We start from the raw sequence: 19,132 nt of genomic DNA, 5'->3' as shown, positions 1-19,132 counted from the left end.
AAAAAATTTTAATTTATGTTTAAACATAAAAATTTGAAGAATAATATAAATTTCTAATGTAACAATACATAATTGATTTAAGTTGCAATGGTTTTTGTTAGGTATTTGTGATTTCACTTTAAATTCATATATTAATAAGATTTGAATTTGAGATATTATATAAATAGATAAAAATATTAGAAGAGGATTTTATTATCAAGAAAAAAAATTTATTAAGACGAGGACTCCTCAACTGGCTACAAGTCCTAGAAGATTTTGTGGATAGAGCACAAAGTAGTTGAGACATATTCAAAAATCAGGTTATCCAACTTCAACACCATTTCGCCTGTTTGCCTTTCCGTTTAGAAGACATGTAATTTTCTAATCTATATCTATATCTACTTCAATATTTGTGTATGATAGAAAATAAATTTTTTCTTACTTATATTTTTTTTAAGTTACCATATAAGTTTTCAAAAATCCATAGTTTTTCACATGACTAGTCTGATATATATTTTCAATTTGATTTTTAAAGTTTCAAATAGTGCTAAACTACGTTTGTTTAAACTAATTAAAGCCCCTTCTCAACAAAAAAAAAAAAAAAAAAAAAAAACTAATTAAAGCCCACATTTAAAAAATAATAATAATAAAAAAAATAAAGCAGCCCAATACTAAAATAGTATTATTTTTTAAGCAATAATATACTGAAACAGAATTCAACGACACCAAAGCTACGGGCCGAAGGCCTGAAGCTGAATCCTTGGACATGTCTTCAAAATTCTCAACAATTTCCTAACAAAGACCAAATAAGTGAAATAACTAACAAGAAAACGTAACACAAACGTAGTAAAAAAAGATACGACGGTACTGCTACGGACTCTAATGAATATCTTCTTTTTTGGTGCGGCCTCAACTACTGATGGGTTTGCAAATGCTCTGGAGCCATTTCAGCTTGTCTTCATACAGTTCTGAATCCTGGAGCTGGTGCAGGAAGCTACCTGACCACTGAATCACCAGTTTAATAGCATCTTTAATCTTTTTCTTACTTGCAGGGTCAAGCTTGGCACCAATCTTCTCATCATTGATGATATTCCTCATCTTGTACGCATAGTTCTCCAATGCTGCCTTAGCGTTAACCTTCTTTCTGTGTTTATCATCCTTAGCCTTGTACATCTCTGCATCCTTGACCCTCCTGTTAATCATCTCACTGGACAGTCTTGACTTATATTTAGTGATAGTGATCTTCCTCATCGAACCAGTGGTAGTCTCCTTGGCAGAAACACTCAAGATACCATTAGCATCAATATCAAAGCAAACGTTTGCATTAGCTACACCCCTCGGTGCTGGAGGAATACCATGAAGCACAAATTCCCCCAAGAAGATGTTATCCCTATTTCTTGCTCTCTCACCCTCGTAAACTAAGATTCTCATAGAAGTTTGGTTGTCACATATAGTGGTGACGTTTCTCTCCTTTTTGGCAGGAAAGGAAGAATTCCTTGGAATCAAAACAAACATATCACTTGTATGACGAACTGATATGCCAAGAGATAAAGGGGTGACATCTAAGAGCACGATATCTTGAAGTTTCTCATTACCTGTACCAGTCAAGATAGCAGCTTGAACAGCAGCTCCATAAGCCACAGCCTCATCTGGATTAATGCTCTTACAAAGCTCCTTCCCATTGAAGAAGTCCTGCAACAACTGCTGCACCTTGGGAATTCTGGAAGAACCACCCGAAACAACAACATCATGGACACAACTCTTGTCCATCTTAGCGTCAGTCAGGCACTTCTCCACAATATCGATACACTTCTTGAACAAATCCATGTTGAGTTCCTCAAATTTGGCACGGGTGATGGTTGAAAAGAAATCAATATCTTTATACAAAGAATCGACTTCAATGTTTGTCTCAATTGCAGAAGAAAGAAGCCACTTTGCTTTCTCACAAGCAGTTCTTAGCCTCCTAATAGCTTTGGAGTTATCACTAATGTTCACCTTGTGTTGCCTCTTAAATATTTCAATAAAGTACTTTACCATTCTGTTAGCAAAGTCCTCACCTCCAAGGTGAGTGTCTCCAGCGACAGCCTTCACTTTGAAGACACCATTCTCAATAGTAAGCAATGAGACATCAGTAGTACCACCACCCAAATCAAAAATCAACACATTTCTTTTGCCAATGTTGCCTGCCATCTTTTCTATACCATATGCAATGGCTGCGGCAGTTGGTTCATTGATTATACGCAGGAAATTGAGGCCTGCAATGCCTCCAGCATCCTTTGTAGCCTTATACTGGGAGTCGTTGAAGTAAGCAGGGACAGTAACAACCGCATTCTTCACAGTTGTACCTAGGTAGGCTTCGGCCATCTCTTTCATCTTTTTCAAGATCATAGATGAGATTTCCTTAGCAGCAAAACGCTTCTCTTTGCCCTTATAGTTGACCACAATCATAGGCTTATCACCAGGACCTTTAATGACCTTAAATGGCCAAAGGTTGATATCGTTCTGAACCAAGGGATCAGAGAATCTTCTACCAATCAACCTCTTTGCATCTGCAATACAGTGCCCTCTAAAGAATTACTTCAAATAGAAATGATAAAAAAAAGGGGGGGACAACAAGAGGCAGAAATTGAATATTTTTTGTTGACAAGTATATTTAATTCGTGAATTAGAGAAATGAAATAGGAAATTGTGTAGCTGATATCATAAAACTAATTAAATAGTATAAAAAGGGAGAAAAAAATCAATAATTGGCACATGAAGATGCTCTATCTTGATAAAATTGTGATTTCACGTTAAAATCGTTAAATTTGATTAGAGCCGATATTACAAAGTTGCAATAGTCACTCTACAGTCACTCCACAAGTATAAGTGCTTGTGGGGTGTGGGGGGCAAGGGCCGAGTTCAAGTCTCCAAAAGAGAGACTTACACCCATATACATTTAGATTAAGTTAGAGTAGAATTTTATCTTGTATAAAAAAAAATTGCGTGAACTATTGGGAAAAACCATATTTAAATTTAATTATATATTTTTCTTTAAAGGAATATATCATACACGAGCAATAAAAATCGAAGTAGATGGATTGCGTGTTTGGTGAGTGAGAATTTAGAACATAAAACTTTATATGTGATCACATACAGTCCGAAATAAGCAGCAAAACAACAACCACTATACTCTTTCTAACCGCAACCAAAATAATAATCCATGTCAAAGAAAGAGCCAAGAAGACAGGCTTAGACAAAAGCTATATATAATATTCAGCAAAAAAAGAAAAAGAAAAAGAAAAATATAATATGACCTCCAAAATATACATTGATCTTGGTGAGTAAAATCAAGTTTTTGAGGGGAAAAAATCTTTATATTCATCTATCAAAAAAAAATGTTGTTTGAAGATTACCGTAGACAGAGTTGGTGGGGTTACAAGCAACCTGGTTCATGGCGGCATCACCAACCAAACGTTGGGTAGGAGTGAAAGCAACATAGGAGGGAGTAGTTCTGTTTCCCTGATCATTCACTATTATCTCTACTCTTTCATTTTGCCACACTGCCACACACGAGTACGTCGTTCCCAGATCGATCCCTATCGCCGGACCCTCTCCTTGGTTCGACTTTGACATTATCTTGCGGAAACATGAGTTCAAAGACTCCATTTTTTGGTTCAGAATTTCAGAGACTGTTGAAGTAGAGAATGAGTACTGTGACGTTGGGAGTGATTGATATCGCTAATTATAAAAGAGGTAGGTTAAATATTCATTTATAAGATAGTTGAAACTTGTCAATCACATTTGTTGCGATATTAATTAGCTATAGTTGTTTCAACCAAATTTGCTTCTTTTGCTATCAAAAATAGCAAACCGTGATTATCCAGAAGACACCAATTAACTCAAAACTTCTTTTACATTGGAGGATTCCAATAAATCACATCCAAAGCTTGCAAAGAGATCATATACGCAACAGGTTGGACAACTTGGCATTGCAATCTAAAATTCAGAGGACCAAGCTAAAGCAATAGAAACAAGATCCTCTACTTCACTCAAACTTCCTTCTTGAAGGATAAATTTTCGTTGCAGGAACGGAGCCAAGAGTTTATCTTTGTTTTTTTTTTTTGCGGAAAAAGCCAAGAGTTTATCCTAAGGCGGCCAAATCATGAAAAAGCCAAGAGTTTATCTTCTTCTTTTTTTAGGAAAAAGCCAAGAGTTTATCCTAAGGAAGCCAAATCATGAAAAAAAAAATACTAATAATAAAAAAATCACTGTTTAAGAATTAGAATTATACAAAAATTCAAGACTCTTTTTTTTAGAAGAAACAAAAATTCAAGACTGAATTAATAAATGAAGGTTTTTTTTTTTTTTTGGCTGAATACATACATGAACATTAAAATTAGCGTTTATATATCCATTGTTAACAATATATAAATAAAATAAAAGATATGATACGATACTCTGTTCTTAAAACATTTCAAGTAAATCACATCAAGATGTAGCTCAATATTCTTTTAAATCCAAAAATTCATTCATGATATTCTTTTGGAAATTTCTCTCAATTTAAAGGTATGGGATACGCTAAATTATCTTATACAAACAAAATTTTGTTGTCATATCCTATTTACCACCTACTTCTGAACCAAAAAAAAGTAATAATAAATATATGTTATAAGAAAAAAAAAACAGGAAAAATAATTCTGCGAACAAAAATAATAATAACAATGAATTGATGACTATGATGGTGAGAGAATAAAAATATACTTTGGAAAAACGCAAAAACAAAATAGTTTGACATGAAAATAACACTTTTAATTCAACTCTATTGAAATTGCTCAGCATTATGTTTTATTTTACCAAACATACAAACATATTATTTGACTCCATTTTTTTAAATATTTTTTGTACTCTTGTTTTTATCAATGAAATTAGTAATTAACTAAGACAAATAAAGAAAAGGGAAATAATGTATATAATTTCCAATTCCAAAATTCAAGCATTTTTTCTAGTCAAGAAAACAGAATAGCAAATAATATCAATCAAAAAACTTTCTTCTTTTACAAAATTAGGTCAAAAGTGAGTGGAGAAAAGGGGGCAACAGCCCTTGCTCTAGCTAGTATCACAAGTAGCATTGAGGACCTTGACGAACTAGTGGCCTTTGGACAAATTGGCTGCACTTCTTAAGGTGATTCACGCTTGAACATGGTAGCAACACCAGAGTTTAGGAATTTGTTAACTTCAACAAAAAAAAAAATCTTCTTTTGTTTTTGGGGAGAGACCATAGACCATAGACCATAGAAGAACTCAATATAAATACTATTTTTAAAAAAATTGGGAGCCCCAAGGGCAATGGACCAATGGTTTAAATTTCTACTAATATACTATAGAAAACCACTTTATTGCATATACAACATATATAAAAAATTCGGAAGCCAGGCCCCCGGGGGGGTCATGATTGAAATTTCTACTAATATACTACAAAATATATATATATATATATATATATATATATAAATAAAAATATTTGTAATTAGAGTAACATCACTTTCGCATAAAATTACTATATATTTCATTTTTATTATGCACCAATTATAATAACTGTAATTGTTAAAAATCTTGCGTTAAAATACTTATTCGATTTTCAAAAGCCCAAATCGTTAACGAACTTTGGGACCCACCCATTTTTTTGAGCTAGTCCTAAAAATTTGTTTTTAAACGCTCTCTCTCTCGTGATGGAACACTCTCTCTCTCTCTCGTGAAGAAAAAGATGAACTTGCGAGGAGCAAGAAGAAAGTAAAGGATGTGAGCCATGCTGGTTTCTGCGAAGACCAGTGCTCGGGTCTTGCCTCACCAAGCCACGATGAGGGGTCGTGGAAACCGAATGTTTCGTTTAGAGATAAGGTGGTGGGAGAAATTCCAGGGGCTTTCTCACAAGCTTTTCGCTTCGAGGATGTTATGGATGATGATGCTGAGTCAGATGGGGAGGTGGAAACGCTTCGGCAAGGGCTGTTATCGGTCAAACTCTCTAGGGAGTTTAAACAAAAAATCTGTAAGCCATGGGCAAGAGCTTTTATCGTGAAAGTCTATGGACGAAATGTGGGGCTTAATTCCATTCAAGCGAAACTTCTTGCTTTATGGAAACCTGCAGGTAGATTAGACTGTGTGGACTTGGGTCATGGTTTCATCCTCACGAGGCTATCTTTAGGAGAAGACTATGAAAATGTTTTGAGAAAAGGACTGTGGTTCATCAGAGAACATTTTCTCTCTATTAGACCATGGGAACCGGATTTTAAGCCTGCTTTAGCAAGTGTATCATCCATTGCAGTATGGGTTAGACTAAATGAGTTGCCCATTGAGTACTACAATGCGGAGGCACTGCAACTTATTAGGAAAGCTATCAGTAATGTTCTTAGAGTCGACACTTTCACGGCGTCTGAAACTAGAGGGAGGTTTGCTAGGATCTGTGTCCAAGTGGATGTGGAAAAGCCTCTGGCTACTGCGATCATAATAGGGAGACTTGAATAGCAAATATGTTACGAAGGAATTCATAAACTGTGTTTTGGTTGTGGACGATTAGGGCATAGGAAGGAGTAGTGCCTATACATTATTCAGCAAGAATCGGCAACCTCGGACATAGGGGCAGAAAACTGGTGAAACGGTTTTAAGCTCACGCGTTCCTTATGCTACTGACACCAGCGAGGTAGTGGCTGGTTCAGAGAAGTACTCAGGACAGGTCGACGTGCATGATGGTATGTACGGGTCATGGATCGTGGTGGCTCGTAGGAAGAATGGGACAAAACCGTTGAAGAGTGGTGGGACCTCACCTAGGCAGAACAGTGGGTTCAGCTTCAGAGATAACGGTAATGTGGGGAAGGAGAGCTTGGATTGGGCTGTTGTGCTTCATAGACCTTCAAGGGATGTGAAGAGGAAGCTGTCTCCTCCGAAATTATTAGATAGGGCCCAAATTACCGCTGTGGTCCAGAGCATAAGGAGTGAAGGCCCGAAGCAAGCCCAATCCAGCCCAAACTTGGAGTTCAAAAGTGGGGATGCTAATTATACCTCAACTCAGCCCAAGTTTGACCACAAAACACAGAGGCTTTCATCGGTGAAAGGATAGAAAGGGGAAACTCGCAGTGGGTTTTCCATGGGAGAACATAGCAGTGCCGTTGGGGGTCAAAAATCACCTAGTGCAATGTTCAGTCAGCCTAAGGTGATTGTCGAGCCGATGGGGAAGGATGGACAGTGTAGCAAAACGGAGGTAAGTATGAGAGCTGATGGCTTTCAATTTATGGCTGCCACGGTTTCACCGGTGGACATTCAAGGCCGATCTTCGGGCAAGTCCGATTTAACCCATAAGGTGACTCAGATGAGCAATCAAGGCCGAGATTCGGGCAAGTTTGATTCGATTCGTGAGGTGGTTTAGCTCCAAATGCAAGAAAGCACCGAGGGGTATATGACCATTAACGAAGATAAGTGTGAAAAGGGAGAGGCTGCCATTCTCAGTTTCAACTTGGGAAGCCCCTGTGCTATGCAGTGTAAAGCTATAGAAGGAGATGGAGATGGGGGTTTTGCCGCACATCGGTCCTTTGTTTCCAGGAGTAGGCCAGGCAAGGGAGGTGTTGAAGTGAAAAGAATGGAACTTGAAGGAGGAGGCGGAATTAAGGAGCCTCAGGTTTGATTGTCCCATCCCTTCGTACAAGTTTTATGATGAATGTTATTATATGGAATTGCAAAGGTGCTTCAAAGCCCTCCTTTAATAAGCGTGTTAGGGAATTGGTGCAGAATCATAACCCAGCTATATTGGTTGTTATGGAAACCCGTGTTGGGGGAGTTAGAGCTAGGGAGATCACAAACCTGTTGCCGTTTGATGAAGCAATCCATACTGACGTCATTGGCTATGCAGGAGGGCTGTGGGTTCTGTGGAATGCTGACAGGGTTGATATAACTTTGCTCTAAAGTATTGAGCAGGAAATTCATGCAGAGGTAAAGGTACGGTTCACAAACGTTAGCTGGTTACTTTTTGCTGTGTATGCTAGTCCTAGGAATGCCGAAAGGCAAATTCTGTGGAAGAATTTAATGAGTGTTGCTGATTTACACAATATGCCCTGGGTTATAGCGGGTGACTTTAATGAGCCCCTCCTTAGTGAGGATAAGTTTGGTGGTAGGTCGGTGAGTGTTAATAGGTCTTTACTGTTCAAGGAGTGTCTGGATAAATCTAATATGTTAGATATTGGGTTCACAGGACCTCGTTTCACTTGGACTAATAGAAGGGAGGTGCAAGCTTTGATCCAAGAGGTAATTGATAGATTTTTTTGTGAACCCAAGCTAGTGTGTGATGTATCCTGATGCTAAAATAACTCATTTGACCCAATGCCACTCGAACCATTGTCCAGTCCTGTTGGAGGTGCAGTCGGGAACCCAAAATGGGAGGAGTAGGCTTTTTCATTTTCAAACGGGGTGGTTTTTGGATCCTTCTTTTTCTTCAATAGTGCATCAGGCGTGGGAAAGTAATAATAGGCTGGTTGATGCTATTAATTGCTTTACTCAGAAAGCTAAGGAGTGGAATAAAATCCAATTTGGGAATATTTTCACTAGAAAAAGAAATTTGATGTCAAGACTAAATGGTATTCAAAGAGCTCTAGCTTTAAGACCTTCGGATTTTCTTGTGAAGTTGGAAGATGAGCTTCTTAGGGAGCTGGAACTGGTGCTTAGGTAGGAGGAGGAGTTGTGGGCTTTGAAATCAAGGGTGAATTGGATGATTCAAGGTGATCGTAATACAAATTTTTATCATGTTTCAACTTTGGTTAGACAAAAGAGGAATCAAATCATGGCTATCAAAAATGCAGTAGGGGATTGGATTCATGAGGAGGGGGAGATAAAAAATTTCATTAGGTGTGGCTTTGATCAGGTTTTTTTGTCTTCTCTCTCTTGTGTGCCTAGGATGAACCCTGCTGTTTCTCAATGGCAGCCTAGGCTCTCGGAATTGGAGAAGGAAAGTTTTAGTAGGGGGGCTTCTGAAGAAGCGATAAAGGCTGCCCTTTGGTCTTTGAAGCCTTTCAAAGCCCCTGGTCTAGATGGGCTTCATGCGGGGTTTTTCCAAAGGTTCTGGCATATTGTGGGTAATTTTTTGATTAAGGAAGTTCAAAAGATTTTTGTAGATAGAAGAGTGCCAGAGGTTTTGAATAGTACCCACATTTCTCTGATTCCAAAAATTTAAGGACCAGAAACCTTGGGTAACTATAGACCAATTAGTTTGTGTAATACGGTGTATAAGGTGGCTACTAAGATTATTGTGGTAAGGTTACGGCCTTACTTGGACAAACTCATCTCTCCTATGCAAACGGCTTTTGTGCCGGGTCGTAAAGGGATTGATAATGTTACTATTGCCTAGGAGATAATTCATTCCCTTAGGAGGAAGAAGGTAAGGGCTGGTTATATGGTGCTTAAGATAAATTTGGAGAAAGCTTATGATAAGCTTGAATGGAATTTCATCAGAGATATGCTTATTCAGGTAAATATCCCAATGGATATTATAGAGGTCATAATGAGTTGTGTGTCTACAGTTAATACTTCTATTTTATTCAATGGTGAAACCCTTGATCCAATCTATCCCTCTAGAGGTATAAGGCAGGGAGATCCATTATCTCCATATTTGTTTATCCTATGTATGGACTATCTTGGGCAGCTTATTGAAGAGAAATGTAGTGGAAAGGTGTGGCAGCCAGTAAAGGCTTCTCAGAGTGTTCCAGCTTTTTCCCATTTGCTCTTTGCAGATGATTTGATTCTCTTTGCCAAAGCTAATTGGGTAAATTGTGCAGCCATTAGAGATGTTTTAGATACTTTTTGTAGCATTTCTGGCCAAACGGTGAGTGAAGCTAAGTCAAGGGTATACTTTTCTCCAAATGTAGATAAGGATACTAGGGAGTCCCTGTGTGATATTTTGGGGTTTGCGTCAACACCATATCTGGGTAAGTACCTTGGATTTCTGCTAAAATATCCGGGTTCTTCTTCTAATGATTATAATTTTATCTTGGATAGAGTGAAGCAAAAACTTTCCGGGTGGAAGGCAAATCTTTTATCCTTGACTGGCCGTAGAGTACTCATTCAATCATCATTGGCTGCCATCCCCTCATACATTATGCAGTGCTCTTACCTTCCGGGAAGGGTTTTGGATGGGCTAGATAGAGTGAATAGGAACTTCCTATGGGGGTCTACAGAATCAACCAAGAAGATTCATTGGGTTGGTTGGGAAAAGGTGACAAAATCCAAGGACGAAAGGGGGCTGGGGCTGCAAACAGCTAAGGGAAGAAATGTGGCACTCTTATCCAAACTTAATTGGAGATTTCATACAGAGGGGGAGGCACCATGAGTTAATGTGTTGAAGAAGAAATATTGCAACCACTGAAGGAAAGCGTCTATTAATGCAAATAACCTCCCTTGCTCCTCAACATGGGCAGCTATGAAGAAAGGGATGGACACTTTTAACAAGGGTTGTAGATGGTTGGTGACAAAAAATAGTACTTTGAATATTTGGCATAACAATTGGACAAATGGGGGACCCCTTAGAAAGTTTATTCAAGGGCCTATTTCTCAAGAAGCTAAGCGCTTGGAAATTAAGGATATTATACTTGATGTGGGATGGGATTGGGAGAAGCTAACTTTTGAACTTCCTGATGAAGTCAAGGGTTTGATTTGTGCTATTTCCATGTCGACATTAGGAGGTGGCTCGGACAAATTGGCTTGGGCCGGATCATCCAATGGGTCCTTTGATGTCAAAAGCAATTATGGGATTGTTATGGAGTCTTCAAATGCTTTTACTTTTCCAGCTAGTTGGATTTGGAAGGTAGACTTGCTTCCAAAGATTAAAATGTTTCTTTGGTTGTGTGCGCACAATAGTATCGGTGTCAAGGTGTGTTTAGGGAAAAGAGGAGTGGTTCAAGATGATGTATGCCCTCTTTACTGCAATGGTGTTGAAACTATCTTACATGCCTTGAGAGATTGCTCTCACCTGAAACATGTTTGGAATCAACTAGGAGTCACGGCTTCTAACTATGATTTTTGGCATGCTAATTTGTTGGATTGGATGTCCCTAAATATTAGAACAAATGATAAATTGCATGTCACAGGTACCCCTTGGAAAATTGTGTTTTCTTTTTCTCTTTGGAGCATTTGGAAGAGTAAAAATGAAGTCGTTTTCAATAGGAAGGGTAGGAGTTCTAAGTTGGCTTTGGAGATTGTGCATCAACCTATGGAGTATCTTCACTGTGTGGCTGCTCCAAGGCTGCAAGGTCGTAGAGTCTTAAGGAGTATTCGGTGGGAGCGTCCTGAGCAAGGGTGGAAGAAATTGAACACAGATGGGTCATGCAGTGAGCTTCACGACTTGGCTGGTTGTGGGGGAGTGGTAAGGAATGATGATGGGCAATGGGTAGTTAGGTTCAGCAAGTGGATTGGGGTCACTAGTAGCTTTGCCGCTGAACTGTGGGGGCTGCGTGAGGGCCTTAAGCTGTGCTGCAACTTAAATATTCATTGTCTTGAAATTGAGATGGATGCTAAGGCCATTGTTGATGTGTTAAGGAATGCAGATTATGCTAATAATTTTATATCTCCTATATTAGATGATTGCAGGCAGCTACTTAACTGCTTCCATCAAGTCCATATTAAGCATTGCTTTCGACAAGCCAATCAATGTGCTGATGGTTTAGCTAGGATGAGCTGTAGGATGAATGATGATTTTTGTATTTTTGATAGTCCGCCTGTAGACATTTTAGATGTTTTTGAGGGAGACCTCAATGGGATGTATTTTGATAGAATATGTCTTGAACCTTGTATTGGTGCTTAGTTTTAATGTTATCGTCTTTTCATAAAATAAAAAAATAAAAAATAAAAAGCCCAAAAAAGTATTTTGCAGTTGGACGATTACTCTCTGGCTTGGAGATTTTCACTTTCACTCGCAAAAAAAAATATATATTAGGGACACCCAATTGGGCCTGACGACGTGACCATATTTGACCACAGGTGGAAAGCTGAGATGCTCACTGAACCTCCTAGCCAAGCCTCCAGAGGTTGAGCCAGAAAAGCAATTAAAACCCAAAGCTAGTGTCCAAATCAGTTTAAAAAGCTTGCCTCGTGGAAATTGGTGTTACATGAAATCCACAGAATTTTCTTTTGTTAGCTCCGCAAGATTCAGGAGGATTTTACCTACTCTGTTTGGGTTTTGTTATGCCTTGATTTTTCTTAAACAGGGCCCAAAAATTGTTGGTGTTTTGATTTCAATTGGGCTTTTCTAGGGATTACTTCTCCACTTTTCCCGCTTTCATTTTATTTTTACCTGTTTACACTTCACACCTTACAGATTAGATGGCGTGACTGTACTGAAACTGAATTCAACGACCAAGCTATGTGTTGAAGGCTTGAAGCTAAATCCTTATCAGTGGACAAGTCTTCAAAATTTCCAACCGTTGCCTAATAAGGCTAAATAACTAACGAGAAAACAATAGAACCAAAAAAAAAACAAAATTTGTGGTCAGGCTCAAAATATTAACACTGGAAAGTGGTAACATAGTTTGAAGTTTGAACCATTACACCCATTGAAATGGTACGTTGCAACAACGGACTCTATAACCATCATCAAAATTATTATTGCTTTCCATAAATCGTGATGGGATTGCAAATGTTCTCGAGCCATTTTAGCTTGTCATGATACAGTTCTGAATCCACGAGCTGGAGTCCATCTAACCATTCAATTGCTTCTTCAATAGCATCTTGAATATTCTTCTTAGCTGCAGGGGCAAGCTTGGAACCAATCTTCTCATTATTGATAGTACTCCTCATGTCGTAGGCATAGTTCTCCAAAGCCTCCTTAGCCTTGACCTTCTTCCTGTGTTCATCATCTTCAGCCTTGAACGTCTCTGCATCCTGGACCATCCTGTCAATCTCTTCACTGGATAGTCTTGCCTTATCATTAGTGATAGTGATATTCATCATCACACCAGTAGAAAGCTCCTCAGCAGACACATTCAAGATACCATTGGCATCAATATCAAAGCAAACTTTTACCTTCGCAACACACCTGGGTGCTGGAGGAATACCATAAAGCGTAAATCCCCCCAAGAAGTTGTTATCCGTATTTCTTGCTCTCTCACCCTCGTACACAGAGATGGTCATAGAAGTTTGGTTGTCACATATAGTTGTGTAGTTGCTCTCCTTTTTGGCAGGAATGGCAGAATTCCTTGGAATCAAAACAGACATATCATCTGTATAATTAATCGATATGCCAAGAGACAAAGGGGTGACATCTAAGAGCACGATATCTTTAAGTTTCCCATTACCTATACCAGTCAAGATAGCAGCTTGAACAGCGGCTCCATAGGCCACAGCCTCATCTGGATTAATGCTCTTACAAAGCTCCTTCCCATCGAAGAAGTCCTGCAACAACTGCTGTACCTTTGGAATTCTGGAAGAACCACCCGTAACAACGACATCATGGACACAACTCTTATTCATGTTAGCATCAGTCAAGCACTTCTCCACAATATCAATAGACTTCCTGAACAAATCCATATTGAGTTCCGCAAATTTGGCACGAGTAATAGTTGAAAAGAAATCTATACCATCATATAAAGAATCGACTTCAATGATAGTCTCAATTGCAGAAGAAAGAATCCTCTTTGCTTTCTCACAAGCAGTTCTTAACCTCCTAAGAGCTCTGGAGTTTACACTAATGTCCACCTTGTGTTTCCTCCTAAATATTTCAACAAAGTGCTTTACCATTCTGTTATCAAAGTCCTCACCGCCAAGGTGAGTGTCTCCAGCGACGGCCTTTACTTCAAAGACACCTTTCTCAATGCTAAGTAGCGAGACATCTGCAGTGCCACCACCCAAATCAAAAATCAACACATTTCTCTTGCCAATGCTATCTGCAATCTTGTCCAGACCGTAAGCAATGGCTGCAGCAGTTGGTTCATTAATTATACGCAGAACATTCAGGCCTGCAATGCCTCCAGCATCCTTTGTAGCCTTACGCTGGGAGTCATTGAAGTAGGCGGGGACAGTAACAACCACATTCTTCACAGTTGTGCCCAGGTAGGCTTCAGCTATCTCACGCATCTTTTTTAGGACCATTGATGAGATTTCCTCGGCAGAAAAGTGCTTCTCTTCGCCCTTATAATTGACCACAATCATAGGCTTATCACTAGGGCCTTCAATAACCTTGAATGACCAGAGGTTGATATCGCTCTGAACCAAAGGATCACTGAATCTCCTACCAATCAATCGCTTTGCATCTGCAAATAATTAACCCTTTAAGAAATAGATACCTCAAATAGTAGATGGGAAAACTATTAGACAATAATGCAGCACAAGAAGCAATAAGATATGTATTGAATTTTTTTTTACAAGTATATATTTTTTTTGTGAATTCTAGTAATGGAAGCGGACATTTTTGTAGCTCATTAGCCTAATAATGTAGAGTCATCACTTACTCTTGTCTCTTGAGCATTAGGCCGGCTGTAAAGTGTTTCATGTCTTTAGGTGACAAGGAAACTTTTCTGTCTTTAGTAGGTGAATTGAAAGGTTTGACTATCAAACCGATTTGGCTTCAACGTGTGAATATAGAACTAGTGGAGTTTTTGTTTTTTGTTTTTTTTTTCATTTGCTTTTAGGTGGTAGCATTTAATGCTTTGTTTTCTTGCTCCTTTGTAATCTATATATAAGACTAGCTACGGATAGTATCAAGGTGTCAAAGAATAAGTACTGAGATAGAAAATAAGTGGTGTGTATAGGAATGTGTGTGTAATTACTGTTATAAGCATCAATAAAACTTCTTTGTGTAGTCTAATTGAGTGTGATGAGATTTATCACAAAGTATTTGATGATATACTTTCTTTTTTAGTGTCAAATATATTTTGACAAAGTTTCTGCAATGACAAATCTCAACAAATAAGATAGTATAAAAGAGAGAAAAAATATTCAAGATTAAATTGCAAATTACACCCGTAAAATTTGGGGTAATTTGATTTTGCCTTCAAAATTTTATATTTTTTATATGCTCCCCTAATGTTAAGTATATTGGTATTTGTTCACTTCTGTCAATGCAGCCTGCCCAACTGTCCCTTAGGTATTAGATTGGCACCCCAAAAACACTCTATGTTTTGAAATTGTATTGTTATTGCATCCTCTATAATTGGAGCTAATTTAATTAATTTGGTAGTTAATAACTTACCACTAAGCATGACACATTAACAGAAGAGAGTAAATCCAAGCGTTACCTAAGGTTAGTAGAGCTTATCAATATATTGAAACTTTTTAGAAGGCAAAATTAAAATTACCCTATAGGAATGTAATCTACAATTTAGTCAGAAACCAACCATTGGCACATGAAGTTGCTTTTGATAACATTGTGATCTCATGTTAAAATCTTAAATTTGATTAGAGCTGATAATACAAGTTCGAAATTTATAAACAGAATTACAAATACTAAATCAATAAGTTCATAATTGATGCCGAGATAGAGAAAAGTTTCTTAGTTCTTTAATGATTTCTCTATTATTGAAGTTGTGAATTCTTATCCTCTGACTACGAACCTTGAATAAATGACATTATGATATATGAATGCTATTAAGCTTTCTTAAAGTAATTTTTTTTAATAAAAATTCTTAAAGTGATTTTTTTTTTTTTTTTTTGAGTAACAAAATTCAAGTGGTGAGAATTAAGAACAAAATTTAGCAGTGAACACAAACTGCATATCTTTTTCTTTCCACAAAATTCGTTACCCAATAATCCATACCAGCATCTTTTCACACTTGCACTACGCGAGTCCAAATAATAAGAGCAGAATTGTTTTCCCTTATAGCATTTTCATAACAAACATCCCACATATACCCAATAAGGCAATAACTAATAACAACATGAAAAGAGAAATACGATCTCCACATCATTTTACAGGCAACACAGGTACAAATTTAGAATAAGATAAAATAAAACTAGCCTACAGTCAGACTTAGAGGCTTTCAAGAACATAGTTTGATATTGGTAAGTGAAAAACATGTTTTTAAGAATTATAAAAATGCTTTTTTTTTTCTTTCTTCATATATAAAAAGAAAATCTTTTCATTCATCTATTTTATAAAAAGGGGGAGAGGGGGGAGTTCATTGTAAAGAGTAAAGAGATTACCAAAGACAGAGTTGGTGGCGTTCCTGGCAACCTGGTTCTTGGCTGCATCACCGACCAAGCGCTCCGCCGGAGTGAAAGCAACAAAGGAGGGAGTGGTCCTGTTACCTTGATCATTCACTATTATCTCTACTCTTTCATTTTGCCACACTGCCACGCACGAATACGTTGTACCAAGATCAATCCCAATCGCCAGGCCCTCTCTATGGTTGGCCATTGTCGTCGGGACTCGAAAGCTCAAAGACTTTTGTAAACCGAAACTTATAAGTAGAAGAACTCAAGAAAGTAGACTCTGAGTGTATGAGCCACTTTGGCAATGAAAGATTAAAGATGGTACTATATATATATATATATGCCTTTTTTTTCTTTTTTTTAAAAAAAAAAATTTATATATGCCTTAGCCTCGAAGTTTATTTCATTTCCACCCACGGGGGAAAAAGGATGTCTACAATGAAATGGGTCCTACAATTAAGGTGTGCATCAATATCTATACTGCTCAAGTGATTCTCTTATTTGGGATTCTTATTTTTTTGGATTGGGATTCAGTGTAACATGCAATTCACCTAAGTCCCTCACAATTTTTTTTTTTTTTCACCTTTTTACTTTTCATCATTTTTTATATTTAATGGTTGAGATTTAAAGTTGCAAAAAACAACTTTAAATCTCAAGCATCCATATCAATTTTATCTCAATCCTATTTTTTTGTTTAAAAATACTCCTACATTCCTATTGTAAGGACACAATTCAAATTCCCAAACCACGACTAGGAGGAAAATGGGCTTGAAAGGCCTTTCTTCACAATGAATTTGTAGATGATGAGTTTGTAATTTAGATTTCAAGGATGGCTTTAGACAATCACAAAAAGAACGGGCTTTGGGCCCAATGGAACAAAACAAAGAATCGTTTGCAAAGAGTAAGATTGAGAATTCCTCCTCGGACTGTTTCCGAGGATAGTTTCTAATAGTATTTCTCAAGTGTGGATACAAATATTGATTATCATACACTTTTTCTTTCTCAAAAAGCCTCCCTTTCTTCGTATGCCTTCCCTCCTATTTATACTCCTCCTCTTCTCTTCATCATCTTCCACTTTATGGTCGCGACCCTCATTTTTGGATACTTGTCCCATCCATTCTTCCCTAAAGCCCGCTGGGATATGGGACCAAGTTCCAAGCTCTATGCTCAGGTCCCATCCTTCCATCTATACTGTCAGCGTATCAATTACAGGGTCTTTAATATATGGGCGGTGGTAGCAGCTTTACTTTAGACATTCCACCGCTCTTTCTACTGTCCTCCACGTATACTGTGTATCCTCGGCTTAACATTCCGAGGACAAATCTACTCCTCGGACGGTATGGGACACTTAAATACTCCACGATCATTTTGATGTTTTCGGATTTGGGTTTCTAGCCCAAAAGACCTTGTTGGGCCGTCCATTATAAATTACTGGGCCCAATACCCCTACACCTATATTTAAGTAAAGGCAAAACTAAAGGATCATTCGATAAAAATACAACTCTAACTTTCACTAAATTATTTCCTAAAAGATACAGTCACTCTCCTATAGATTTTTAAATTATTTTATCCACTTATAAATTCTGAATATGTAACGTAGGGCTGCAAGACCTAGAAATGTATATTGGGCTGTGGGTCTTGTCCGAGGACAAGTAGATGTTAGGGAAGAAGTATGAGTCAAAGTGTCACGAACGAATTATGACCATAAAGGTTTGGGAAGGTAGTTCGAGGAGGAATGCCTCCTCAGCTAAGCAAAGCAGAGGTCAAAAGGTTTGATCTGTCAAAAAGAGCAACACTTTGGAGGATTCTACTGATAAGGATAAACCTTAGGAGAGAATAGGATAAAGTGAAGTCAAGAAATATCTAAGAGAAAGCTGCTACCACCACATTAAAAATTTTGTAGCTAACCCTCTGGCCGCATTAATATGGATGTGATACCTGAACAGTGATATTCAGCCTTACAGCTACTCCCAAAGATTTCAGGAAAATGCTGATGGGACAAGAATCAAAGCTAGCAACTTGACCTACATATGGAGGGTAAAAATGAAAAAAGACAACAGAATATAAGGAGGAAATGGCTCCTTGATAAGGGAACTATTTGAGAATCTGTAGAAAAAACATTGTAGCAACAAGCACCGAAATTGCATAAAACTTATTTTTCTTTGTTTTCTTATCACCTTTTGTCCCTTGTGAGCATTGTTTAATTCATTGATGCCTAGATTTTAGCCCATTCTCTGCAAATTCATTATGTTGGACTTTTTGGGCCCGAATCCTATTATCTCTTGGGCTTAGGACCCAACTTGAGCCCTTACACGCAATATTAATGAAAAAAACATGTAAACTTTAAATTGAAATAAATGAAAAATTATGATACTTAAAAAAAAATCATGTATCACATGCGCAAAGCGGGTGTGATGATGCTAGTATATACAAATAATGTGTTAATTGCATTGACTTTAATTTCTCTCTCTTCTTTTTTTTTTTTTTTTTTTAGTTTGAAATGAGATACTCATGTTTTTTAAAATATAAATTATTTACACTAATATTTTCTAGATGATGGAAAGATATTTTAAAAAATTACAAAAAAATAGGCTTTATTTTATTTAACATGGCATTTGAACATTACACTATACATTAGATCTTTTATTCTTCCCTTCAACACAATAAAACAATATATACAATATATTAATTTAAAAAACTCATATAATATATTTTTTAAATAAATACAAAACTCATATAACACCTCCTAGCCTACCCCCACCACAACCCACCACTACAGCAAACCCACCACCACCCAAAATCTACCGAACCATTGTCAGTCGTTGTAAACACAACCACCAAAATCAGCCCACAACCACTGCAACCCACTACAACAACTCAAAAAAAAAAAAAAAAAACCGCCACAACCACCACAGAGAGAGAGAGAGAGAGAGAGAGAGAGAGGTATAATAAAATAATGATTTTTAATTACAATTTTTTCCGTAGCATTCTATTA

At 37.5% G+C, this 19,132-nt stretch overlaps 2 protein-coding genes across 2 annotated transcripts; both read right to left on the bottom strand.

Annotated features, from left to right (window-relative positions):
* Positions 1 to 646: 646 nt before the first annotated feature.
* LOC142638981 (heat shock cognate 70 kDa protein-like) lies at positions 647 to 4,027 on the bottom strand. Its single transcript, XM_075813059.1, has 2 exons — positions 3,375 to 4,027; positions 647 to 2,528 (listed from the first exon to the last, which is right to left on the bottom strand). Exons 1-2 carry the CDS (start codon positions 3,625 to 3,627, stop codon positions 889 to 891), a joined length of 1,893 nt encoding a protein of 630 aa, XP_075669174.1. The 5' UTR covers positions 3,628 to 4,027; the 3' UTR covers positions 647 to 888.
* An 8,447-nt stretch (positions 4,028 to 12,474) lies between these two features.
* On the bottom strand, positions 12,475 to 16,443 carry LOC142637906 (heat shock cognate 70 kDa protein-like). Its single transcript, XM_075811872.1, has 2 exons — positions 16,129 to 16,443; positions 12,475 to 14,240 (listed from the first exon to the last, which is right to left on the bottom strand). Exons 1-2 carry the CDS (start codon positions 16,340 to 16,342, stop codon positions 12,595 to 12,597), a joined length of 1,860 nt encoding a protein of 619 aa, XP_075667987.1. The 5' UTR covers positions 16,343 to 16,443; the 3' UTR covers positions 12,475 to 12,594.
* Between the last annotated feature and the right edge of the window lie 2,689 nt (positions 16,444 to 19,132).

This window comes from Castanea sativa, chromosome 6 (genome assembly GCF_040712315.1).
Source record: "Castanea sativa cultivar Marrone di Chiusa Pesio chromosome 6, ASM4071231v1".
In the NCBI taxonomy this organism is placed as follows: Eukaryota; Viridiplantae; Streptophyta; class Magnoliopsida; order Fagales; family Fagaceae; genus Castanea; species Castanea sativa.
This window is presented reverse-complemented; position numbering and strand designations above follow the sequence as displayed.